Here is a 24313-nt window from a genome sequence, read left to right as displayed (position 1 = left end):
GTGACTATAAGTCACCTGAAGAGATCAAAAATCGAATTAATGATTTACTTGGATTTTCCCCAGTCCAAGTAATCATTATGAAAAAGAGAACCCAATCTGGCATTGTTCGGAAAGGGATTTCTCAAGAATATTATTTAGTTCATTTTAACAAAAAAGAACTAAATAATATTAAAGCTTTAGAAAAAGCAAAACTTATGTTCGATGTCCGTGTGACATGGGAACATTTCCAGAAACCTGGAGGAAATTACCAGAACCCCACTCAGTACCGTCGGTGCCAAAAGTGGAGTCATGGTACAAAAAATTGTCGCATGGATGCTAAATGCATGATTTGCGGAGGTTCTTCTCACGCTAAGGACGTCTGTCCTGTGAAAAAAAAGAAAAAAAAAAGACAATTTACACCGTTTTCAGCCAAAGGCTGCACATACTGAACAATCACGAACATTAGGCAACGGACAACACATAACACCCAGTTGCCCAGTGATGAATTTTTCGTTTTGACGAAAAGTTTCCACCGACCGGAGTGAGAATCGAACCCACACCCCGTGACACAATACGCCTAAACCACTGACGCCGCTAACCGCACGGCCACGAAGTCCACAAAGAAGATACCAGAAAGTTTGAATGCGCCAATTGCAAGGGCCCTCATAAAGCTAACTTTTGGGAATGCCCTTCACGCAAAAGAGTCGTAGAGGCTCGTGCCAGGGTGATAACGGTCGTTTCCGGAATTTGCCTGGTAGAGTATCGAACAATGCTCATTTTTCAGTTAACGATCGCTTGATTAGGAATCATACCCACCAGGAAGATCATAATCATGCTCATTCACAAACAAATTTTAATCCGTCGGGTAGCCGTTCGAATCTTTCAATTTCGAATGTATCTACCCACGGAAAATCCTTTGCTGATATCGTGGCAGGTAATTTGAACTCCTCCCCTGTTCGTACTATGAGTACCCGTTCTACTTGATCAAATCAAATGGAAAAAACCCTACCGCCACAGGTAATTCCTACTCCGCTTCTTCGTCTACCGAAAATTCCAATGGGAAATCATCAGATGTACCCACTTCAAGTGATATGTCTGCCTCTGATTTTAATTTTCTAACTGAACAATTGAATCGAATGATTGATGCAATGTTCAAAGCCACCACTATGACTGAAGCAGTCCAAGTAGGTGTAAAATTTACAAATCAAATTGTTATTGGATTACGTTTTTCTAATGGATTCAAATAATAATTTAAATATTTTAAATTGGAATGCTCGTTCTCTGAATGGTAAAGAGGACGAGCTGTTTAATTTTCTTACAGCTTTGGCATCTTCGGACTTCGGATAGTTGTAGTCATGTGACTTGACACTCTGAACTCAGAATCTTGAATGAAGTTTATTGAAATGAAAGTAAAAGGAGAAAGTTCTATGGGTATGCTGCACGAGCGAAGTGAGTGCGTTTGTAAAACATTGCATGACCATGTACCGCACATGTGGCAACAGTTACGAAGGTTTCAAAACAAGGAATTGAGGAGAGTTTAACTGCTGACTGGGAGGTCGCAGTTGTTTATGCATATTTTGGTACTGACTGTGAGGTCGTCGTAAATTTAGGAAAGCAATTAAAATAGGATATCTTTAATGAAAATGTTTACCATATGTGGGTCATGAGTACAGTACTGAATTATGAGAAATGTAGTAATGCTACTACACCTCCCCTCTTAGCGAAGAATGGTGTAACCATTCGAAAAATGAAAAAGAAAAGAAAATAAATTTTGGGAATAAACTCACTTCGTCGTTTCACATTATTTGATATTTTTATTACAAGTCTGTATGTTTAATAAGCCTGGATTTATGAACTTTTAATATGTTTGTTGAAATTTCGTGTTTAATGATAGCATTGGTGTTATCCAGCTCTATTACAATGTATGGTCCCTCTTGAACAGAATCTAATTTCCTTCTAGCTTCTAATTTTAGATAAACTTTATCTCCTACGCTGAGTGATGTTTGATTTATTAGTTTATTGGCATTATTCGTTCTAATTTGTTTAACATTTTCTATTTGTTTGAAAATATGGTGATGTATATTCTCCAATTTGAATTTAAGCTCATTTACGTATGTTTCATAGTTATATACCGGATCTATTTGATTTACATTTATCTGATCGAATTGATTTACTGACTTTCCAAAAACTATTTCAAAGGGCGTATAATTGTGGTTTGTATTTGGTGTAGTGTTATAGCTAAAACAGTAATAGGTTAACCAGTTATCCCAATTATTTTTCAGATTGTTGACAAAGAACCGCAGATATTCATTGAGATATCTGTGATTCCTTTCCAACGCTCCTAAAGTTTGTGGATGGTAAGCTGTTGCTAAGGTATGATCAATATTTAGTAATTTGCAAACTGAATCGAAAACGCCTTGGTCAGTTCTGATTGCCTTCATCGGTCCATATATTAAAATACATCCCTCTACTACAGCTCTGGCAATTGTATCGGCTGTTTTGTCAGGGATAGGAATAGCAATTATATATTTACTCAGATCGCATTGAATTATTACTGCGTATCTGTTTCCTTTATCGCTAATAGTGAAAGGTCCAATGGTATCTATTGCAACTATGTCAAATACTTTAGTTGGAGTTGTTGTTTTCACCATGCTCTCTTGTACTCCCGAAAAATGTTTATTCTTTTTGCAACTTTCACATGATTTGACAAATTTAGTGACAATGTATTTCATATTTGGAAAATTATATAAATTTTTAAGTTTTTTGTATAAACGGTTAATTCCAACATGTCCTCCAATTAATGTATTATGGTGATGTTCTAAAATGGATTGAATTTCATTTTGATCGGTGACTATTTTGAGGGATTTAAAAATAATTATCGAAATTTCTTTAAGTATATGATTTCCTATAGCTTTAAAATCATCAATACTTATATAACTAAAAATGACATCGCTAGTCGAAATAGCTATGTTCTTATTTTCAATTTTATCTTGTTTTATGAATTGTAGGGTACCCTTTTCAATTAAATGGAATATATTTAGCAAGTTTTGCTTAGTGATGTTGAGGTCTAACGCTAGAGTTAGGCTCTTTTTATAATTTTTTTCAAGAATATTAATTGCCATTGTTGGTTCGTTTCTATTTGAATGAAACGAAAATTGTAATTTCCTAAGTTTATATATTTGTTCACTATTAATAGCTTCATACACATGGAGTTGATCAAGTTCCGGTAATCTGCTTTGCCTATCTTTATTGTTATCATTATTGGCGAGGCTGGGTTTGCGTAGCATTGACCTAGTCTGCACTTGTAAAATACTCATAGACTTTAATTCATTCGAAGTAATATTAATTCTAGATAAAGCGTCGGCCACGACGTTGCTTTTACCTGGGACAAACTCAATTTCAAAGTCAAAGTCTTCGAGATCTATTCTCATCCGAGTTAACTTTGAAGAAGGTTTCTTCATCCCGAAAAGGTAAATCAACGGACGATGATCGGTACGAACAATAAATTTCCTACCTAGTAAATATGGAGTATAATGCATGATAGCCCAATGGATGGCGGCTAATTCCTTCTCGATGATGTGTTTATTTGCTTCACCTTTTGTAAACGCGCGAATAGCGAAGCAAACAGGCAGATCATCGTTTCCAAATTTTTGCGATAAAACAGCGCCGCACGCAAAGTCGGATGCATTAGTTGTCAATATGAAGGTTTTATTAAAATCAGGATATGGTAGTATCCTAGGTGAAATTAGCATATTCTTCAATTTTTCAAAAGATTGTTGACATTCTTCTGTCCAATCGAAAATAGCTTCTTTACGTAATAATTTGTTCAAGCAGTGGCAAATTGCTGCAAAACTCGGGATAAATCGTCTATAATAATTACACATAGCCACAAAACTTCTGACTTGGTCAGCGTTCTGTGGTGTAGGATAATTTTTTATAGCATCATATTTGGAACTGTCTGGTAAAATACCTTTGTCTGTAATGTTGTGACCTAGAAATGTCACTTCGGATTTGAAAAAATTACACTTCGAAGGATTGAGTTTGAGGTTTCTTTGCCTTAAACATTGAAAAACTTTTCTTAAATTTTTCAAGTGGTGTTCAACGGAACAGCCTACGACGATAACGTCGTCAATATATAAAAATGCACACTCGGGACTCAAGCCACTGAGTGCAATAGGCATCATTCGTTGGAAGCTGTTTGGACTTATGTTAAGCCCAAACGGTAATCTTTTATACTGAAAATGATCACGTTCCTGCAGAGAGAACGCAGTGAATTCCCTAGAGTTTTTCTCGATCTCAATCTGGTGGAAACCTGACATGAGATCTAGAGTTGAAAAATACTTGGCCCTACCAAGTTGGTCGAGTATGTCATCGATCCTTGGAAGAGGAAATTTATCAGCCAGCAGCTTTTTATTCAACTGCCGGAAGTCAACGACCAATCTCCATTTCTTTTCAGACGTAGTCGACTTCTTGGGTACAAGTAATAGCGGAGAGTTGTAATTTGATATGGAAGGTTCAATGATGTCGTTAGCAATTAAATCGTCAACTTGACGACAGATTTCTTCTCTATGACACTGTGCATTACGATAATTTTTTATGTACACCGGTGTTTTATCCGTTAAATTAATTTTTTGTCGGTAAAAATTATTATACGATAAAAGGTCATCTTTCAGGCTAAAGATGTCGTTATATTCATTGCATAATTGTCTTATGGAACTTACAGCAAACGTTGGTATATTTTCTAAGCTTAATTCAGCGCTCAGTTTCTCGAGTCTGTCCGCGTTAGGATTTTTATTAACATTAGCTATGAAGAAATCGTTAAGCAATGAAAACTTAAATTGAGGCTTATTAATTTGTATAGGATAATCATTAGTATTTATAATTTTTACAAATGGTGCTTTACTATTTACAATTGCGTTAGCGCAGAAAACTCCTGGTGCTATCTCAGCTGAGTTTACTACGACGTCTTCGTTCGTACCTAGATTACTAATGATTCTAAAAACTTCTGATCGTGCTGGGATCCACGTGTATCCATTGAGATCATTATGAATAGGTATTTCAATTCTAATATTATTTTCATACGCAGATAAAATCCACGTGTCATAATTAATTTCAAATCTATATGCCGTTAAAAAATCTCTTCCCAGAATACCATCCGTTGGTATCGGGAAGTCATCATCAGTCAAGTGAAAGGTAGTATTGAAAGCTATATTTTGGATTAAGATTGGATTGAGCAGTTGACCGTTCCAATACTCTTTAGATCTCCTGGTGTTATCCCACGTAATATACAGCTTTTTCTTGGGTTCACCGAGGTCGATTGCTTTAGAAATTTTTGTTTTAGCAATGAAACATCTGCTCCAGAGTCCACTAAAAACGAACAGGGTTTATCGAAAGTGCTTATCGAAAGGTTGACAAAGTTTGAAGCTGCTACATTAATTGAGAAAATTGATCCACCGTTCCTAAAAAATTTTCGTTTTGTGGTGGCGTAGCTGTCGTAGGTTGATGTACCTGAGGGGTCATATTCCAGTGCGGTTGGTTAGGGTTTTGCATGTACGGAGTGAAGTTATTATGCATGCTCGGTGTTGACGCGGCTGTTTGTGAGAAATAAATTCTGTTTACGCGCTGTCCCTGGTGTGGGTGACCACGGCTGTTTGGTCGCCCTCCACGATAATTACCGTTAGGGAAGAATTGCCTTTGGAAACGCGGTGGGGTATTGTTAAAGTTAAACCGCTGATTGTAAGCCGGTGTTCCACGGGGGTAAAAATTGCTATTTCCCGCATCGCGTGGGGCGTATCTTCCATTACCTCTATGTTGATTTCTATTTTGATATCTTGTTTGGTTCGCGTTTACGCTGAAGATACGGTTAAGTTCATTGTTCTCGGAGTTATCGGGTAATTCATTAAATTTCTGAATGGCTTGCTCAATACTTGAGAATGAGCCAGCTTGGAGTACAATTTTCGCATTTTCAGTTGGAACAGTTTTTACCAGCGGCTCGATACCTGATTTTGTGACTATTTTCTTTGCGGTCGCCTGTGGGATGCCCTCTTTGACATATGTTCTAGTCAACTGATTGCAAAGTGATTCAATTTGTTCGCAAAATTGTTGTTTTGGAGAACCCCTTTTAACACCTTTCAGTTTAGCGAGCACTTGGTCTGAAGTTACCTTGCTTTCACAGTGCTGGCTAATTAAGTCAACAATTTCTTCAATTGATTTTCCAGTAATATCGTTCTGCAATGCATCTCGCGCTTTTCCAGATATTCTCGTAGATATGAATAACTTTAACGTTGGGAGGTCGGCAGCTTGAGTTGTTTTTAAAAAAATTACACTGTTTTTGAAAGCAGACAGCTTCTCACAATCACCGTCGAATGGCAATAAGATTGACGAGGCAAGTCTCGCGTCGAAAGGCATGATTTCGGAAATTGGGTTTATAATTGGTTTCGGTTGAATTACTATTTTGCTATGTGTTACTTGTTTAATATAGTCAATGGAAGTTCTTGCTTTTTTGATATAAATAAAAAATTGCTTATCAGGGATTTTATCTTGGTTTTCTATTAATTCGGTTTCTATCTCATTAAACAACCAAAAAGCTTTTTCTAAATTTGTCTGTAATGTATCTACTGTTATACTTTTATTAATAGATTTCCTAAGATTCTGTTCTATTCGTGTTAACTGATAAAGATTGTTCACTAATTTATCGAAAGTCATCACTTAGTTAACTAACTTTTTGTACTTATCTGTTTTTGAGACCTCTCGCGGTATGCGATTCGTATCCCACATATTGCTGCTCTCGATTGCTGCTGTTGCCCGTTGGTTGGTTGGTTCATCTGTTCCCGAAATTGCGTTTCGTCTCGTTTATTGCGCCCTGGTTCTCGTTTAATCACTGCTGCAATTACTTTTCGTCTCGTTCACACCTTGGTTCATGTTCGATTATTGACGAAATTATGCTTCGTCTCATTTTACTGTGTGTCGCACCTTGGTTCAAGCTCGTTTGTTGTCGAAATTAAATGTTTATCGCACCTTGGTTCCACGCTGATTTAAATTCACGGTCACACAAAATGTTTTACTGTTGTTTTTGTTTTTTTTTGTTGTTTTACACATTATCGCTTCGCACATTGTTCAGTTGAATTTCGCAACGTATTGTGTTTTGCATGCCCTTCTTCTGGTATTTGTTGTACACTCGGAGTACGAGGTACACAATCATCAATATCACTACGGTTACGATAGCGCCGACGGCTATCCTCATTTCTATAGTAGCGAGATCAATCTGGTTCACGATATTATTATCCGCGTTAAACCATCCCATCGTGACAACTTTGCAATTCCACCAAGTCTTTTTGTTTTTGAACACTTAGAAATCTTTCTTCACTTTGATACTTTTAGGCTTGATTCACTGTGTCTTGGTTCTGTTCACACTGTCACGGTCGCCATTTGGCATCTTCGGACTTCGGATAGTTGTAGTCATGTGACTTGACACTCTGAACTCAGAATCTTGAATGAAGTTTATTGAAATGAAAGTAAAAGGAGAAAGTTCTATGGGTATGCTGCACGAGCGAAGTGAGTGCGTTTGTAAAACATTGCATGACCATGTACCGCACATGTGGCAACAGTTACGAAGGTTTCAAAACAAGGAATTGAGGAGAGTTTAACTGCTGACTGGGAGGTCGCAGTTGTTTATGCATATTTTGGTACTGACTGTGAGGTCGTCGTAAATTTAGGAAAGCAATTAAAATAGGATATCTTTAATGAAAATGTTTACCATATGTGGGTCATGGGTACAGTACTGAATTATGAGAAATGTAGTAATGCTACTACACAGCTAATAACGTGCATATAGCAGTAATTACCGAAACTTATTTAAAACCTGGATCCAAACTAAAAAAAGATCCTAACTTTTTTGTTTATCGTAATGATCGACTTGATGGGGCATGTGGGGGAGTTGCAATCATCATTCATAGGCGTATAAAACATCAACTGTTTTCGTCATTTGAAACTAAAGTTTTTGAAACTTTAGGTGTTTCTGTTAAAGCACAGCTTGGTAAATATACTTTCATAGCTGCTTATTTGCCTTTTCAATGCTCTGGGCAGCAAGTTAATTTGCTCCAAACTGACTTGCGAAAATTGATTCGCAATAAGTCAAATTTTTTGTCATTGGTCACTTTAATGCCAAACATCGGTCATGGAATAATTCTCAAAGTAATTCCAACGGCAGAATTTTATTTGATGAGTGCTCTTCAGGATATTTCTCAATTCAATACCCTGATAGCCCTACATGTTTTTCCTCTTCTAGAAATCCATCTACGATTGACTTGGTCTTAACCGACTCTAGTCATCTTTGTAGCCAATTAGTTACTCATGCTGATTTTGATTCTGATCATGTGTCTGTTACATTTCAAATATCCCATGAAGCGATTCTCAATCCTATCAGCTCCACTTTTAATTATTTACGAGCCGACTGGAATATATATGAAACGTATGTTGACTCTAATCTTGATGTCAACATTTCTTTAGAAACTAAACTTGATATTGACAATGCTCTTGAAACTTTAACAAATTCCATTGTTGAAGCCAGAAGCATTGCAATTCCAAAATGTGAAGTAAAATTCGAATCCGTGAAAGCCAGAAGCATTGCAATTCCAAAATGTGAAGTAAAATTCGAATCCGTCTTAAAAACGTGAGAAGAAGGCAATTTCAACGCACTCGTGATCCTGCTATGAAAATTATATGGCAGGATTTGCAGAAAGAAATCAAGAAACGTTTTGCAGATTTAAGAAACAAAAATTTTGAAAATAAAATTTCTCAATTGGACCCTGGCTCTAAGTCCTTTTGGAAATTATCTAAAATCTTGAAAAGACCTCAGAAGCCAATACCGGCATTGAAAGAGGAAAACAAATTATTACTAACTAATTGCGAAAAAGCTCAAAAACTTGCTATGCAGTTTGAAAGTGCGCACAATTTTAATTTAGGAGTTACTAGTCCAATTGAAAATCAAGTTACTCAGGACTTCGAAAATATTCTCAATCAAGAGAACGTTTTCGAAAATTCCTGGGAGACTGATTTGGAAGAAGTGAGAACTATTATTAAAAAATTCAAAATTATGAAAGCTCCTGGCGATGATAGAATTTTCTACATCCTCATCAAGAAACTTCCAGAAAGTAGCTTATCATTTTTAGTTGATATATTCAACATATGTTTTCAATTAGCATATTTTCCTGACAAATGGAAAAATGCTAAAGTTGTTCCAATTTTAAAACCAGACAAAAATCCAGCAGAAGCTTCTAGTTATCGTCCAATCAGTTTGCTTTCCTCCATCAGTAAACTTTTTGAAAAGGTTATTTTGAACAGAATGATGGATCACATCAACTAAAATTCAATTTTTGCCAATGAACAGTTCGGATTCCGCCATGGACATTCGACCACTCATCAACTCTTACGTGTAACAAATTTGATCCGTTCCAACAAATCTGAAGGCTATTCTACTGGTCTTGCTCATCTAGACATAGAAAAAGCATTCGACAGTGTTTGGCATGAAGGTTTGATCGTAAAATTGAAATACTTCAATTTTCCAACATACATTGTTATAATAATTCAAAGTTATCTGTCAAATCGTACACTTCAGGTTAATTATTAGAACTCTAGATCTGAAAGACTTCCTGTAAGAGCTGGTGTTCCCCAAGGCAGCATTTTGGGACCAATATTATACAATATTTTCACATCTGACTCACCTGAGTTACCTCAGGGATGTCAAAAATCTGGCGGATGACACAGGCCTCTCCGCCAAAGGTCGAAGCCTGCGTGTCATCTGTAGTCGATTGCAAAAAAGTTTGGATATTTTTTCTTCATACTTGCAAAAATGGAAGATTTCTCCTAATGCTTCCAAAACTCAACTAATAATATTCCCACATAAACCAAAAGCTCTTTATTTGAAACCTTCAAGTAGACATGTTGTCACGCTGAGAGGAGTTCCAATAAATTGGTCAGATAAAGTTAAGTATCTAGGGCTCATGCTAGATAAGAATTTAACTTTCAAAAATCACATTGAGGGCATTCAAGCCAAATCTAACAAATATGTAAAATGTCTCTATCCACTTATTAATAGAAAATCAAAACTTTGTCTTAAGAACAAGCTTTTGATATTCAAACAAATTTTCAGGCCAGCCATGTTGTATGCTGTACCAATATGGACTAGCTGTTGTAATACCAGGAAGAAAGCTCTGCAGATAATTCAAAATAAAATTTTGAAAATGATTCTGAGGCTTCCTCTCTGGTATAGTACCAATGAGTTACATAGAATATCCAATGTTGAAACATTGGAACAAATGTCAAATAAAATCATTAATAATTTCAGGCAAAAATCGTTACAATTTTCTATTGCCACGATTAATGCGTTATATGTTTAGGTTAAGTATATTGAAAACGTTTTTTTTTTCTCTTATAAGCAGGTGAAATCAACTCACCTGTAAAAAATCTGAACTGCTACGGCAAATGAAATGTAATATGTTGTTAACAAAATATTAATAAAATCTTAGATTTGTTTTACCAAATTAGGATGATAGTGTTGCCTAATAACACAGAACACATAGATATAAGAAATAATGAATGTAATGTTTGGAATGATACTAATAAATAAATTTAAAAAACAAAAAAAAAATAATATAAAACAAATAAAAAAAAAGAAGCCAGCGAAAATACACTCCGAGCGCGCGAAAATGAATCGGATAGCTTGAGCCTTCGCAAAGCACTCTTTGATTTTGAAATTGAGTATTGTGCTCTGCAAGATAAATCCACTGCGATTATTTGAAAATGTGGATATACCGTCGCAGTGATAATGAAAATCACCAAATGTTTCAGATTTTGCAAATTCGAAACATTTGTGTCCTTGAAGGACGAAAAAATCCAAGCCTACTTGAATTTTGACGTTGCGTTGGAATTGCGCGCATATCTGATGCATTTTCGAGAATTGCCATAACATCTGACGAGTTAAAGCAGATGTCAATTTTAAAGGTTAACACTAGATCAATCTGTGCCATACACCATGTGACTTCTATCATATAAACTTCAAAAGGGCGTAACTTAAAATTCTGACTAGGGATTTTTTTCAAATTCAGCCCAGAGGAGCAGAACAATGTCAGGAATCAACTGCCGACTTCCGTTTGGATGGTATATTTTATTTGATAATAACGGTAATTGGAGCACCGTGGAAGCACTACTGGTTTTCACTGTTTTGGATATTTTGGACCCCCGGCATGTCCACTTGATTAAAGACCAAGTCAAAGTAACTGTTGGTTTAATATAATTTAAATTTGAAAATAGTGTTTGAAAAAAATTCTGTCGGCTTCAATATCTCCGTTAAACATGCTGTAACGGTTGTATGGATGTACCGATTGAATTAAATGAATTTTAGTCAAAATACAAACATTTTCTATGCATAAACGGTTGATGCAAGTGTGAAACAGTCCTATCTTTCTAAATGACTTGCTAATTGAGTTGATCTTTAAATTCAAACTGGGAATTTTGTTGGACAGTAGCCCAGGCAGTCCATGATATGTAGAGGTCCAAAATATATAACAAAACTTCATTTGGAAAAAATGATCACGTTGACGAACCCTGTGTCTCTATATGTGTTAATGAAATTTTCTACGATTCTATTTTAAACAGATTCACATTCGGCGGAGACAAAAAAACTGCATAAGGTACACCCTAAGAAGTATATCGATGACCACAAAGATGATTTTTATCATGAGAATGAGGAAATATCAATCTACGATAAAAAATATTTCGATTATTTGCCGGCGGAGCGAAAACGACCAATGAAGCCTACAGCTGACTCGGGTCTCATCAAACGAACCAATAGCAGAAGACTTCGTAGGGATACTAAAGACGCCGTCGAGCAGCCGAGAGTGAAACGTCAAGGTTTGTATTCGGATACAATTGGTATTGATAAAATTGAACATTTATGAGGCAATACTTGTTCACATAGTTCAAGTGTTTTCTCGAATAAGGGCGTAAGTAACATGACCGAATTCTCTTCATCGATTCCTTTTTCTGTGTAGTTGACAAGATGCAAGTTTGTTAGCAGTTTTTCACTTCAGGACGCTTGTTAACAATCCAACAAACTTACTACTAGTCACCTTTATTCACTGAAAAGAGGATCGATAAAAAAATCGATCATGTTACTTTCGCACTTTTTCTAGCACACACTTGAATTTACATTGTATGAAACTGTTTTGTGCTAAACGTTACATACCAAACCTTTTTATGTGAAACGTTCCTTTGCGGGATAGGCCACTCCAAAGTTCAACGCTCATACCAATATATTCATCCATTTTTTCAAGAAATAAACAGGAATAACAAAATATAGAAGGCAGATCAATATTTTATTTTGGCAATCAAATGAAAACACTTTTCTCTTGATTTTTCAACAGGTTGGAACACATATCACATACCGGCTTTCCAGGGTTATCCAACAATAGTCCAACCCGGCAACATAATGTACGACCCATACCACAGACCGATGCTGCACAATCATTATCTTCCACCGCAACCTGTCCGTCCCATTCCTTCGCCAACCAACACCAATCAGATACCTGATAGAACGTACCTTCCGGCCAACGCCCCAAGACCGCAACCTGCTGATCAACCAGGTACGTTTGACTTTGGAAATCGCCTTGGGGAAAATGTGTTTGCGTTCGACATAGTGTACGATCCAAATGTTGACACCAATTACATTCTTCATCGGGGACCTCGGCCAACCTACAGTTTTCAAGGTACGTTCAATGATCAGATGGATTGTGAAAACATTCTTCTATTTTTTCTGTTGGGGCTGTCCATGAACCACGTGGTTGTATAAGGGGAGTATTCTTGCCAAAGACCACGGTTCATACTAATTATGTTTTATTTTATTTTTTTTTTGCACGCACAAGACAACAAGAGGATGGGGGCAAAATGATCACGTGATTTATGGACAGCTCCTCTAGAAATTTACCGTAAATAGTCTAAAAACAATTGAAAGTTAGTTTTGGTTTACTCTGAGTTGAGTTTTGTTCCAGGCAATAAGAATAAAAAAAGTTTCAGAAAACAGGGTCCAGAGGCACGTTTTCAACCTTCAGTATTTTACAATTTTGTTTGATGATATGAATCCAAACTATTCCAGTATTGTTAGTCCAGAGTTGCCGTGCAAGAAATGATCTGACACTTCACCCATCACTTCGAAAATGGAATAGCTGGCTCAAGGCCAATGAAGTCATGCAATACTTCATTTTGAACTAATTCATCAGCCAATCCATTTCCATCTATAAAATAATGGTTAATAAGTAATCCAAGATCTTTACTACATAAGTTTTTAATCAGAAAGATTTCTATCAAAATAATAACTGAGCTGCATCAGATTAGGAGATAAACATTAACACCACTGCTTACAATTAGCGGAAGGCCTTTTGATACGTAGTGTACGACTCATTTGACAAATCACTTTATATTAATTATAATTTTAATATTGATTGGTCACGCATTTGCATGGTCATGATTTGCATTAAGTTTTGCACTCACGAAGATAAAATCCATGGTAGTGAAATGAACACCATTTGTTCGTATTTTTACAATTGTGTGTGTTTGTACAGCCACCTAATTCTCGAGAAATCTATTTACATGTCCAGGACTTCCAGCCTCACGGCCAACATCAGCAACGATGCGTCCATTGCCGCCAGCAACTATGCGACCTCTGCCACCTGTAACGACCCCGAGTGATTCTTCCTCCATCACCACCACCACGCCCCGACCAGTGATTCAGAACAACAGTGACGACGATTTCGATTGGGCCTCCCTTGGCCTTTCACCGGACGGTACGTAGCACCATATGCGTTGCATGCTGACAGTATTAAATATTTATTCAATTTCTTTCCCCTTGAATCTTTTTTTAGCAGCAGTTGGAACACGACTAGGTAAATAGGTCGCACTTTTTATTATTTTGGAAATTGCACTGTCGCTGGCGGCGAAAAGCTTGACAAGAGAATCAATTTTCAAATTTGTGCAGAAAAAATACACAGTAAATCAGAATTTGGGCTTTGTCTTTTTTTTTTGTTTTGATAGATTTTCACCTAAAAATAAACATTCAGAGTTATTTTTTATAACCTCAATCGAAGATATGGTGCACCGGGATATATTTTAAAAATAATGTTACTTGATTACTGGATCTCCTATTATGTTTAAATATAAGGTTTTGACTAGCTAACTTATAAATACTAAATTTTGAGCACAATTTTTGAAAACAAAATATATCCAAGTATGTTATTTTGTTGCTAATTGGATAAGGAAGGTTTGCTAATACAATTTACTTAGATATCTTTTATCTTTGATTGTTTCCACTTCATCAACGAAATTGATAATTAGAAGGGAATATTGAAGAATGCGTTTTGTAATAATATCGTAGGAGGTTAGTTTTAAACGGCAATCGGGCTAATTTTATCAACATTGGTGCCCTTTATTGTCCCTAAGTTGGAAAAGAAGCTTGATGACGTTTATTCGACGAATTTGTGTTCCTTGAGTTCGAATGTTCCTCACACAAAGTAAAGTGTCCGTAATTTGAATCATAACAGTAAATTAATTAAAATGCCGTAATCCGGGGTTACATTGATAATTTTTTTTAATATTTCTTAAATATGTTGTTTGAAAATGTGAATGTTGCTAATTTTTTTATTTTTAAAACAAGTACTGTCACCCATAGCCCGTGACTATATACTTTGTTTTTTGAAAAAAATAAGCTTGTTTAAAAATGTTTTAAGTGTTTTTTTTTATTAAGCTGATATGGGATAACATTGATCACCTATGTAAACAATGTTCAGTAATATGGAAAATATCATTAGTTACTTAAATCATTGCCCCCGAAGCCGAATATGAACGCCAAACGCTTACAAGTCATTTGCTTATTAAGTTATTTCAAAATTAAAAACTCCTCGAAGCACGGAATACGCCTAAAGGTAGGCAATTACCTAAGGGATTTCTATATTCCTATCAGTAATTCACTAATGTTGCCTATTTGTGCATACTTTTGAAAGTTTTGAAAACGGAATCGTTTCCGACGATGCCATTTTTAGTAAGAACCGCATTTTCTTGCTCATATCGTTTGCAGAGCTTATGTGAGACATGTTTGTTCGGTAGTTTCGGTTTCGGTTTCGAAAAGTTGACAAATTTACGCATAAGGTAAACGCAATTTACACAAAAAATCTTCACTTTCATTAGCTTATGAATATAAGAAAGAGAAGCACCATTCACGGTTTGGAAATGTTCCATCAATAAATGGCGATACCAATTTTTTACGAGATGAATCATTCCGATCAATGTTACCCCGCTGATCAATGATACCCCGGATTACGGTACCGTCAAACAGCGGAAACATATGTAGGGACGGAAAATATGAGTTTTGCCTGCTACCCTGAATGTGGAGTAACTTGCAACACACAGTGCTATCGGAAGTTTACTGACAAAAACTAACTTAGGGAAAGTGTACCAGTTATGGATATAGTGGTTCCCTATTTGCCCATATGTGTTTTTTCGAAAACTTTCACATTTTGAATATTTTTGAATGTTTTAACATCAAGATTTATTTGATATCAAACTGCTAAAACACACAGAATGATTAAAAAATTGAAAATTATCAAATTATCACGTATGGCGAAATAGGGAACCATTATGTTCATAGTTGGTACACCTACCCTAATAATGTAGTACTATGATTATGTAATGAATCACTACAGTAAAAGTATGAAAATACTTTAAAGGAAATACAGTGGCTTAATATCATATTAGTACGGGACACTGCTTTAACATCAAGTTACTAAAACACTGTTAAATGATATATTTGGTTTATAATACTTTATCAATAATGACGGTCATAGGTGTTATCTATATTATTCAACAATCATAATTTGTGTATAAAATTGACCCAATTCCATATTCGTATACCTATCAAAATTCAATGAATGTTGTATTCAAAACATAATCATTATGCTCTATGTGATAGCTCAAGTCATTCATTACGTTTTTCTTATGTAGTAGAGTACATTCGCACTATTTTGTAAGCAGATATATATGCAATTTAAGTAAAATTATAAGAAAATCCTTTCAATGATTTTTGCCATTACTTCCAACAACTCCAATAGAGTTCCCAATTTTCCCGGGATTTGACTTCCCGGGAAACGGGAAATAAAATTGTCATTTCCCGGGAATTCCCGGGATCCCGGGAAATTCTTTAAAACGTGAAAACCAAACTAATTTAATGGAGTTTTTTGAAATTATTCATATTTACCATATATCCATAATTGCGACTGTTGCATTAAATAGAAACCATAAAAACTGTATAACCCTACTCAAATTATGAAAAAGGTCCCTCGAAAGTTTCTTTATATTGTTTTGCATATACACTTTCTTGGAAAAACATATCATCAAAAATATATGCATTATTCCAATAAATATTTGATAACGAAAAGCACCCATTAAACATCAAAATATAATTAGTGATCTAATGAGGACATAGGTGGGTATTATATGAAAAGTAAATTGTGCGATGGTTTTTATTTGAATACAGATGGTCAATTTTTTTGTTGTTGAAATAGAGCTTCCTGAGAAATACGGGAATCCCGGGAAACAGAAAATCATTTCCCGGGAAACGGGAATCCCGGGAAATCTCATTTCCCGGGAAATGTTCCCCGGATTGTAAACTCTAAACTCCAACAATAACATTATTTTGTGTTGTTGGATTCAACCTTAATATGATATTCGTGAGCACTGGAAGAGTTTTGGTTGATATGTACCGTAAAACGGGGTATCATTGATAATGCGGGTAACTTTGATAGTGTGTAACCCACCACATACTAAACGAAATACCATAATTTCTGTTAATCAGTTGGGCATAACGAATATAAAATTAAAGAATATTAGTATGACACTTCATGTAAGAGCGGTTTTCACTTGAATCAAGAACATATGAGGCTTTTTAAACGAGAATCAAAAATTGACACAATTTTAGCATTTTCGAAACGCTTACAAATAATCTGTTCTACGATCACTATTTGATGTAGTTTTGGATAGTTGGCCACTTATCTTTGACAGCCTAGTTATCATAGAACATGAATACGGTATCGAATCTCTTAGCGAAAAGCATTTTCACAAACTGTGACCATTTTTGTAATCTAAGTCAGAAATTTTCATATAACGTTAAACGCCTAGAGGTATGCAATACCCTACAAATGTTCGTTATTCATTCAATTTTGTTCGATTCATACTCCATTATCAAAGTTACCCCAAAACAGAAAACCAACTTTCGATTATATGAAGAATTATATATCCATTCAAAATAAATCTGTTGGCAATCTATCGACTGCAATCGATAGCTAGGATGCCAGTACTTGTTTTAAAAATATAAATTATAATTCTTTGAAACAGCATGCATAAATATTCAAATTTTCTTCGAAAAAACTATCAAAGTTACCCCGTTTTACGGTATTCAGTTTACAGAAATTATAAGCAGTTTTAATTCCTTTTGAGTTCAAAAAATTGTTATGTCATAACTTCAAAACTCTTCTCGAAAGCTATTTTTCATCAATGTTAACCAATTTTCGTTCTAAAGAATTTGAACTTCGACCTTTGCTTTACAAAAAACTAACCCATACTATACTGTCCATACCTGCACACCAATGATGTTAACTGTATATTCAATTATCATTGAATTCATATTCAAATTATACGCAGAACAGCAGCCTAGTTTGCAGTTTTTTATTTTAATAATAAAAAATACCAAATAATTTGAATGAGCGAAGAGCATCGATATACTTTTACTAGAATATATCCTGTTGTTTTTTTATCATTTCAAATAACGTATGAGTTATTGGTAGCAATCTTGCTTAAGGCAGTGCTTCAAAAAAAATGTACGCTATTCTTCGACTTACTGAAATATTCACGATTCACGATTCCCTGATCTCTAGTTAGGGCGCGTTTCCCCTACGCCATGAGAGGACTCATGAACGCAGAAGTTAACCTGAATTAGATTTCAGCTCAATAATCACGTGATCCTCTTTCGGAAGAATTAGATGCCCATCCAAACACTGGCTTTCTATTCATATCCAATGCCTAGCCCGAGAGCGCATTATTTTTTAGCTATTGAAATAGCACACTACACTAGTCAGCAACTGTGCTGGCTGAGGTTTCTATTGTGTGGGCTTCCAATGGGTCGCAACGTTCTCAAACGACCGGTTACGGAACATGAGTCCGTTGCTCGATAAATACTTATCGAGTATTCAAACTTTTATCTAACTACTTTTTACACTACAATCAGTTTTTTTACACGGAGGATCGAACCGCGTGAAAAACAACTTAAAAAACTTTTTGATATTTTTTAAGTTATGGACCGCGTAAAAAATCCGCATATAAAGACCTTACTGTATTAAGAGCAGGGAAATCGTTGAACTTTATTATGATACCTTCTTGGAGCTACAGGGCATGATTTTCATGCTTCTTTTTTATACTATCAAACGTAAAATATGATTATGACCTACAGCAAACAAACAATACAATATCAATATCTCATATTTACACTAAGTACTGCTGTTACATACACGGCTCGAACAAAACATGAAAACTTCGATGATATACGATGCACATTATTGGAGCATGACTCGTCATGGATATTTATATGGAGCGTCATGAAAACTTCACTAATATGTAACGTAAACTTCAATGATGTCATCTAATCCAGCAGGAGTGTGTGTGTTAGGATACATGACATATAACACAAATTTACATTATTTCAACCTTAAATTTACATGACTTAAAGTTAACTTCGCATATATGAAGTTTACATGACGTGTAGTCTCTGCACAACTATATTTCTCAAACACCAGAATACCACTTTTTATTAATTTACGGTTGCTCAATCCATTGCCGTTTTCGAATATATCACAGCACGTCTAGTTCTTTTGGTATTGGCTGTTCAAAATACATTATTTTAGATTTCAGTCAACTCGCATACAAGTCTATCAGCTTGTATGGCGATATATTTGTTTAAATTACCATAGAATTCAAACTTTAAATGATAAAGATTACTTATCAACAAAATTCATAAAATTTTCGATGCTCAAAAGTTATTTTGGGTGCTGCAGAAAAGTATTGTGTATTGCCATATGAAAGAATAAAAAAAAGTGTATGAAGGCTGCAGGCATGTAAAACATCAAGATATGGAATATCGAGTAAAGGATAGTTTACTGTATATTCTACATGAAATTTCAATTTCTATTCTACATGCTAGGTGAATTAGATCACCAAAAAATTTGACCACTCATAGTTAAAATTTCAAGTAAACATTATTAAATCCAGTATTTTATACAATTTTGGTGACCTGCAGTTCAAAATTGTGACATGCTGGAACATTTCTGAGCATCACATTCAGCAACCCCAAATAAATTTATCAAAGGCACATGATTTGATCCTTGGGAAAAGCAAAAATCCGATGCAATAAATTATTTAAAAAAACTGATAATGAGGAACACGATTTTGTCTCAGGCATCAACATTAACTACGGCTATTTATGTACTTAAGGGTTGCTGAATCCAATGCCGTTTTCAAAAATATCATAGCACGTCTAGTTTTTTAGATATTGGCCGTTCAAAATGCCAAATCTGACTATATCAACCAACTTGTATGCTAGTTTCCTAGCTCGTAAAGCAATTTATTTGCTTAATTTGCCACACCGTTCAAACTTTATGTGTATAATAAAAATTATCAGAAAAGCTCAGAATACTATCGATGCTCGAAAGTTATTTTTTGGGGTTTTAGAAAAGTTTTGTATTTTGCCATATAAGAGAACGAAGAGTTTCGTATGGAGACTACATGCATGTTGAATAAATTGAATTATTCTAAATTTTATCGTGCAATTTCAACCAAATTATGTGTGAAATGAAAGTTGTAGTCCTATTTTACATGCTTGTTGGATTAGATCACAGAAAAGTTTGATAAATCATACTTTAAATTTCATGTGCACATCAATTAAACCAGTATTTTATACAACTTTGGCGACCTGTAGCTAAAAGTTGTGACGTGCAGGAACATTTCTGGGAACGGCATCAGATTCAGTGACCCCAAATCTACTTGAGACACATAATTTAATCCTTGAGACAGTGTTCTTCTTCTTCTTTCTGGCGTTATGTCTCAACTGGGACAAAGCCTGCTTCTCAGATTAGTGTTCTTATGAGCACTTCCACAGTTATTAACTGAGAGCTTTCTTTGCCGATTGACCATTTTTGCATGTGTATATCGTGTGGCAGGTACGAAGATACTCTATGCCCTGGGAAGTCGAGAAAATTTCAGCGGGATTCGAGCCCACGACCCTCTGCATGGTCATGCTGAATAGCTGCGCGTTTACCGCTACGGCTGTCTGGGCTATCTGTGTTAGTGTTACAAAAACTATCTATTAGGTAGCATTTCGAAGTGTTGCAGTTTCACTGATGTTGCAAGCTACTCCGTTTGACGATATACTATTTTTCATCTGCACAAATTTCTAAATTCTTACTTCTCTATAAAAAGTGCTCATAAATTTAAAGTAACATAAAGCCGCATATAATATAACATTTGATATCTCAACAGGTGGTGATACTGGAAACAACAACGACAACAGCTCCAATCCCAATCGCAGAGCCGCTCCATCAAAATGCACGTGGGCCATAGCAAACTGTTGCAGCCAATTTTCAGATAAAATCCGTTACCATTGCTTTGAACAAAATCAGTGCTTTGGAGCCTTTTGGGGTGATAATGTGTGCCGAACTTACTACAAGCTGGCGTTGACCGAAATTGAAAACTACTACAATGTGTTGTAAGTTTCTATTACATTATTCATAATTCCCATTCTGTATTATAGCTGCATGTACCACTTTCTACCGTTTTCTGTGAGTAAAATATAAAAAACCTTATGGCCAACCCGTCAATGCGTTTGTAGTTTCTTTTTCGAATTATCCTAATAATCTCCGTCGTATTACCTAAAATTGGAGAAGCCATCTATAACGGCTTTAGGACATTTGGTCGAAAGACATTTGGTCGAATGACGTTTGGTCGAATGACATTTGGTCGAAAGTACATTTGGTCGAAGGGACATTTGGTCGAATGGACGTTTGGTCGAATGAACTTAGAACATTATTTTGTACGGAATATCGTTTAGTTCAACAGATATATTTTGCATTTGATTCAAAATTTATTCTGGTCAAACATACTTTTCATCAGAACCCAATGACGAATCGATCTATGTTTTATACCTACGCTTTATAGCGTGGTTAGCATGCATTTATTAGTGTCTATATAGGATTAATTATTCTTGTACATGTACTCATTCTTCATCCAATTTAAAATTGGTAGACGGGACTTAATATCTTCGTTGCACAGTTATTGTAATTTTAAACATAGTTGAATTTATTATACTTTAAAAATGTCATCGTTCTTTTTATAAATTTGATGATCTTTATCCTATGACAACTTCGAGTGTAAGTGCTATCAAGTTTTACAGCGTACGACCGTAGTAAGAATTTGGAATACGGGGACCAGACCTGACTCGGTTGAGCATGGTCACGTTGAATTGTCTGCTTAAAATGCATTTTTATAGTAGAACAAGAGGACGAGTTTGGTGGCCATGGCTTTCAGGAAACGATCCTGACGAAGTCCATCACATTCACATTCCTTGGGCAAACATGTGGGTTTGATAGCGGAGTTGATGACTTCTATCGATATTTAGTTGATTATTAGTTAAATCGTAGGTAATCAAACAAGATAATTGTGTTTATCCCATGTATCGCGTAAGGTGGAAGGAGTCAACTTGGGTGATGAAAGTTCACTTGCCCCTATTTGAAATCTGTTCATCGCGATTCATCCGACTCGCAGGATATGCCTAAATGAGAAAAATGACATCAAGTAATGTCGATTTCTAGGGGAGTCTGGATGATCAACTGGAATCCCAAAATATCGCTCGTCCATTATTAAAAGCTTGAAGTTTAGTTAACCCTCTAATACCCAAATTTTTATTTTCGATTTAAGTATTATTTTTCGTTATCTAAAATCGTTCTAAACACGTTTTGGGTATTTATTTATTTTTATTCGCAAATTTTTAAATTTTGGTTTTTGATTTTTATAATTTTTATTTTTGAACATCCCTAGCTTTTTTCATTTTTTCTTGAAGCCTTTTCTAGTTGTTGATTTTTGGCAATAATAAAAATTTAAATTGTTACGGTATTTTTAAAATTATTAAGTTTTTAATTTTTTTTCGGAGCGTATTTTATTTTCCGTGTAACTAACGGAAAAATAGGTTTGAAATGATTTTAATACTACCAGGCTCTTCGTTTGTGATAGGTTAATCGTAGAAAAATATAAAAGGTACGAATTTTCATATTACACGTTAAATGAAGCCCAGGCATTTGTAGGTTATTTAAGAATGCATTTTTTCAAACAATTTCTAAAAATACAAAAAAGTTTCAAAAGTAATAAAAACCTTTTCTTATATGCGTGTTATGAGTCAAGGTATAAGCCAAAAATAAAATCATTTTGATTTCCGAGCTACGAAAAAATACACAAAATTCCAAAGTGTACCCCGTCTAAAGGCGGGGTTGGGTATTAGAGGGTTAATAAATACGAATAAACCAATGCAGGTTTCTTGCACTCCATCATGTTGTTCTTGCATCTGCCACATCCAGTAATATCTCCTACCATACATGCTTTCCGCTTGTTCAATCTCAATCTGTGTATTAATGTCAAAATATCACTCTGTAAAGTAATCTTAAAAATTCGACCAAATGTCATATACTTCTTGAAGCAATTAAATTCTTTTCGACCAAATGTCCATTCGACGAAATGTCCATTCGACCAAATTTACTTTCGACTAAATGTCATTCGGCCAAACGTAATTCGACCAAGTGTCATTCGACGAAATGTCATAGATTCATCTATAACATGTAGTAATCGTGCTTTTTATCTTCGATCCCAGGAAATATTGGGCGAATCTAAATTTGATCTATTGATCCGACCTCAATGTAGGCAAACCATCCTTTCAAAAATTCCAAGGAAAAAAGTTTGAATAAACGAAGCTTAATCAGGTTTAATCTCCACATCGCTCAGACAAGCTTCGCTTCGTCTATTCTTCCATATTACAGAAATCTTAACGGGCAGAAAGAACCCACAAAGACGACATAAAACACCATTCTACGGAGGAAAATTGAATTTATGCCGAAGATGTTCAAAATAAGCGAATTCATTCCGTCAGTCACTCACTGTTTGCAACTGGTAGGGAGAGTACCAACATTTGCTTCCAACTCTTGGAGTTGAGGATTTGGTGCAGAGGTTCTCAATTGGAAAATATTAATTGAACTCCTTTTTATTCCTGGTTTTTAATTATGAATCGTGGTTTACGGTTAACCAGCCGAGTGGAAGTTTAACAACTACCGAAAAGCTAAACATAACATATAATTTGCAATTGGTTTAGATGGACTTTTTCGCAAATCTTCACATCAATTTGTCCATCTAATCCAATTGCAAATTATATGTAATGTTTAGCTTTTCGGTCCTTTTTATTTTTTTTTTCAAATGTTCAGAGAAATCTTTTATTGGGCGACACTAACGTAGGTTCAAATTATAATGTTGTTATAATTATAGGTTTTGCATGTTTTCCCATTTGTGTTATATGTTTGGAATTTCCTGACCGGTAAATGATTTGGGTAGGGAGTCGTGGGTTTGATTCCCACCGGAGCACGCGGTTTATTTTTGCAGTTTTAATTTCGATTTGTACATTTGACATAAGTTCGTCGTGTACAAGTAAAATATAAAAGAATTATAAAAACGTTTCCAGAGAGCTTTTGACAACTCAGTCGGAGTGAATCGATAGAGGATTAACTGCCGTTATACGCATAATTGTCCCATGTTTCAAAATATGCAATCGAGAAAAACGCGTTTAAAGATTTTAACACATTTAGGCCTCGTATTGACCAGGTGTGTGGTAAATTAAATTAAAATTTTTACAATAGAATAAAAAATAGGGTGTTTATTAGAGTCAAGAGTTTGTATTGTGGAAATAAAGTAAATTTAGCTACGAAATTAAAAGTGGGACTGTTATGCTTTGAAATACGGGGTTTTTGGTGAATTTCTACGCATAACAGTCCCACTGATAGTAGTGACCAATTATGTGCTAAGCATACTGCTGTAGATGACCGTTCTTACGTATAGATTGTACTGAATGTAGAGGATGCATATCCTCATGACTATGTTAAAGCACCTAATGAAGGCTCAAATGACATGTGCCAAACAGAGCCACGTGTGGGGA

General features: G+C 35.3%; 2 protein-coding genes across 14 annotated transcripts in view; one reads left to right on the top strand and one right to left on the bottom strand.

Annotated features, from left to right (window-relative positions):
* The window catches only part of LOC5576866, a 94694-nt gene extending 73749 nt beyond the window's left edge, over nt 1-20945 (top strand). For 3 of the 7 annotated variants that reach the window (XM_021852710.1, XM_021852703.1, XM_021852713.1), the window contains exons 3-7: nt 11635-11889; nt 12402-12743; nt 13632-13817; nt 13896-13916; nt 20608-20945. In XM_021852710.1, coding sequence (XP_021708402.1) covers nt 11635-11889; nt 12402-12743; nt 13632-13817; nt 13896-13916; nt 20608-20837 — 1034 coding nt within the window. In that variant the 3' untranslated portion in view covers nt 20838-20945. The remainder of the gene's footprint in view (nt 1-11634; nt 11890-12401; nt 12744-13631; nt 13818-13895; nt 13917-20607) is intronic. The other 4 variants (XM_021852721.1, XM_021852706.1, XM_021852726.1 and 1 more) reach the window with 3 other exon arrangements.
* The window catches only part of LOC5579261, a 241587-nt gene that overhangs the window by 142768 nt on the left and 74506 nt on the right, over nt 1-24313 (bottom strand). The gene's annotated exons all lie outside the window — the stretch shown is intronic.

The sequence above is a fragment of the Aedes aegypti genome, chromosome 1, assembly GCF_002204515.2.
Source record: "Aedes aegypti strain LVP_AGWG chromosome 1, AaegL5.0 Primary Assembly, whole genome shotgun sequence".
Classification (NCBI taxonomy): domain Eukaryota; kingdom Metazoa; phylum Arthropoda; class Insecta; order Diptera; family Culicidae; genus Aedes; species Aedes aegypti.
This window is presented reverse-complemented; position numbering and strand designations above follow the sequence as displayed.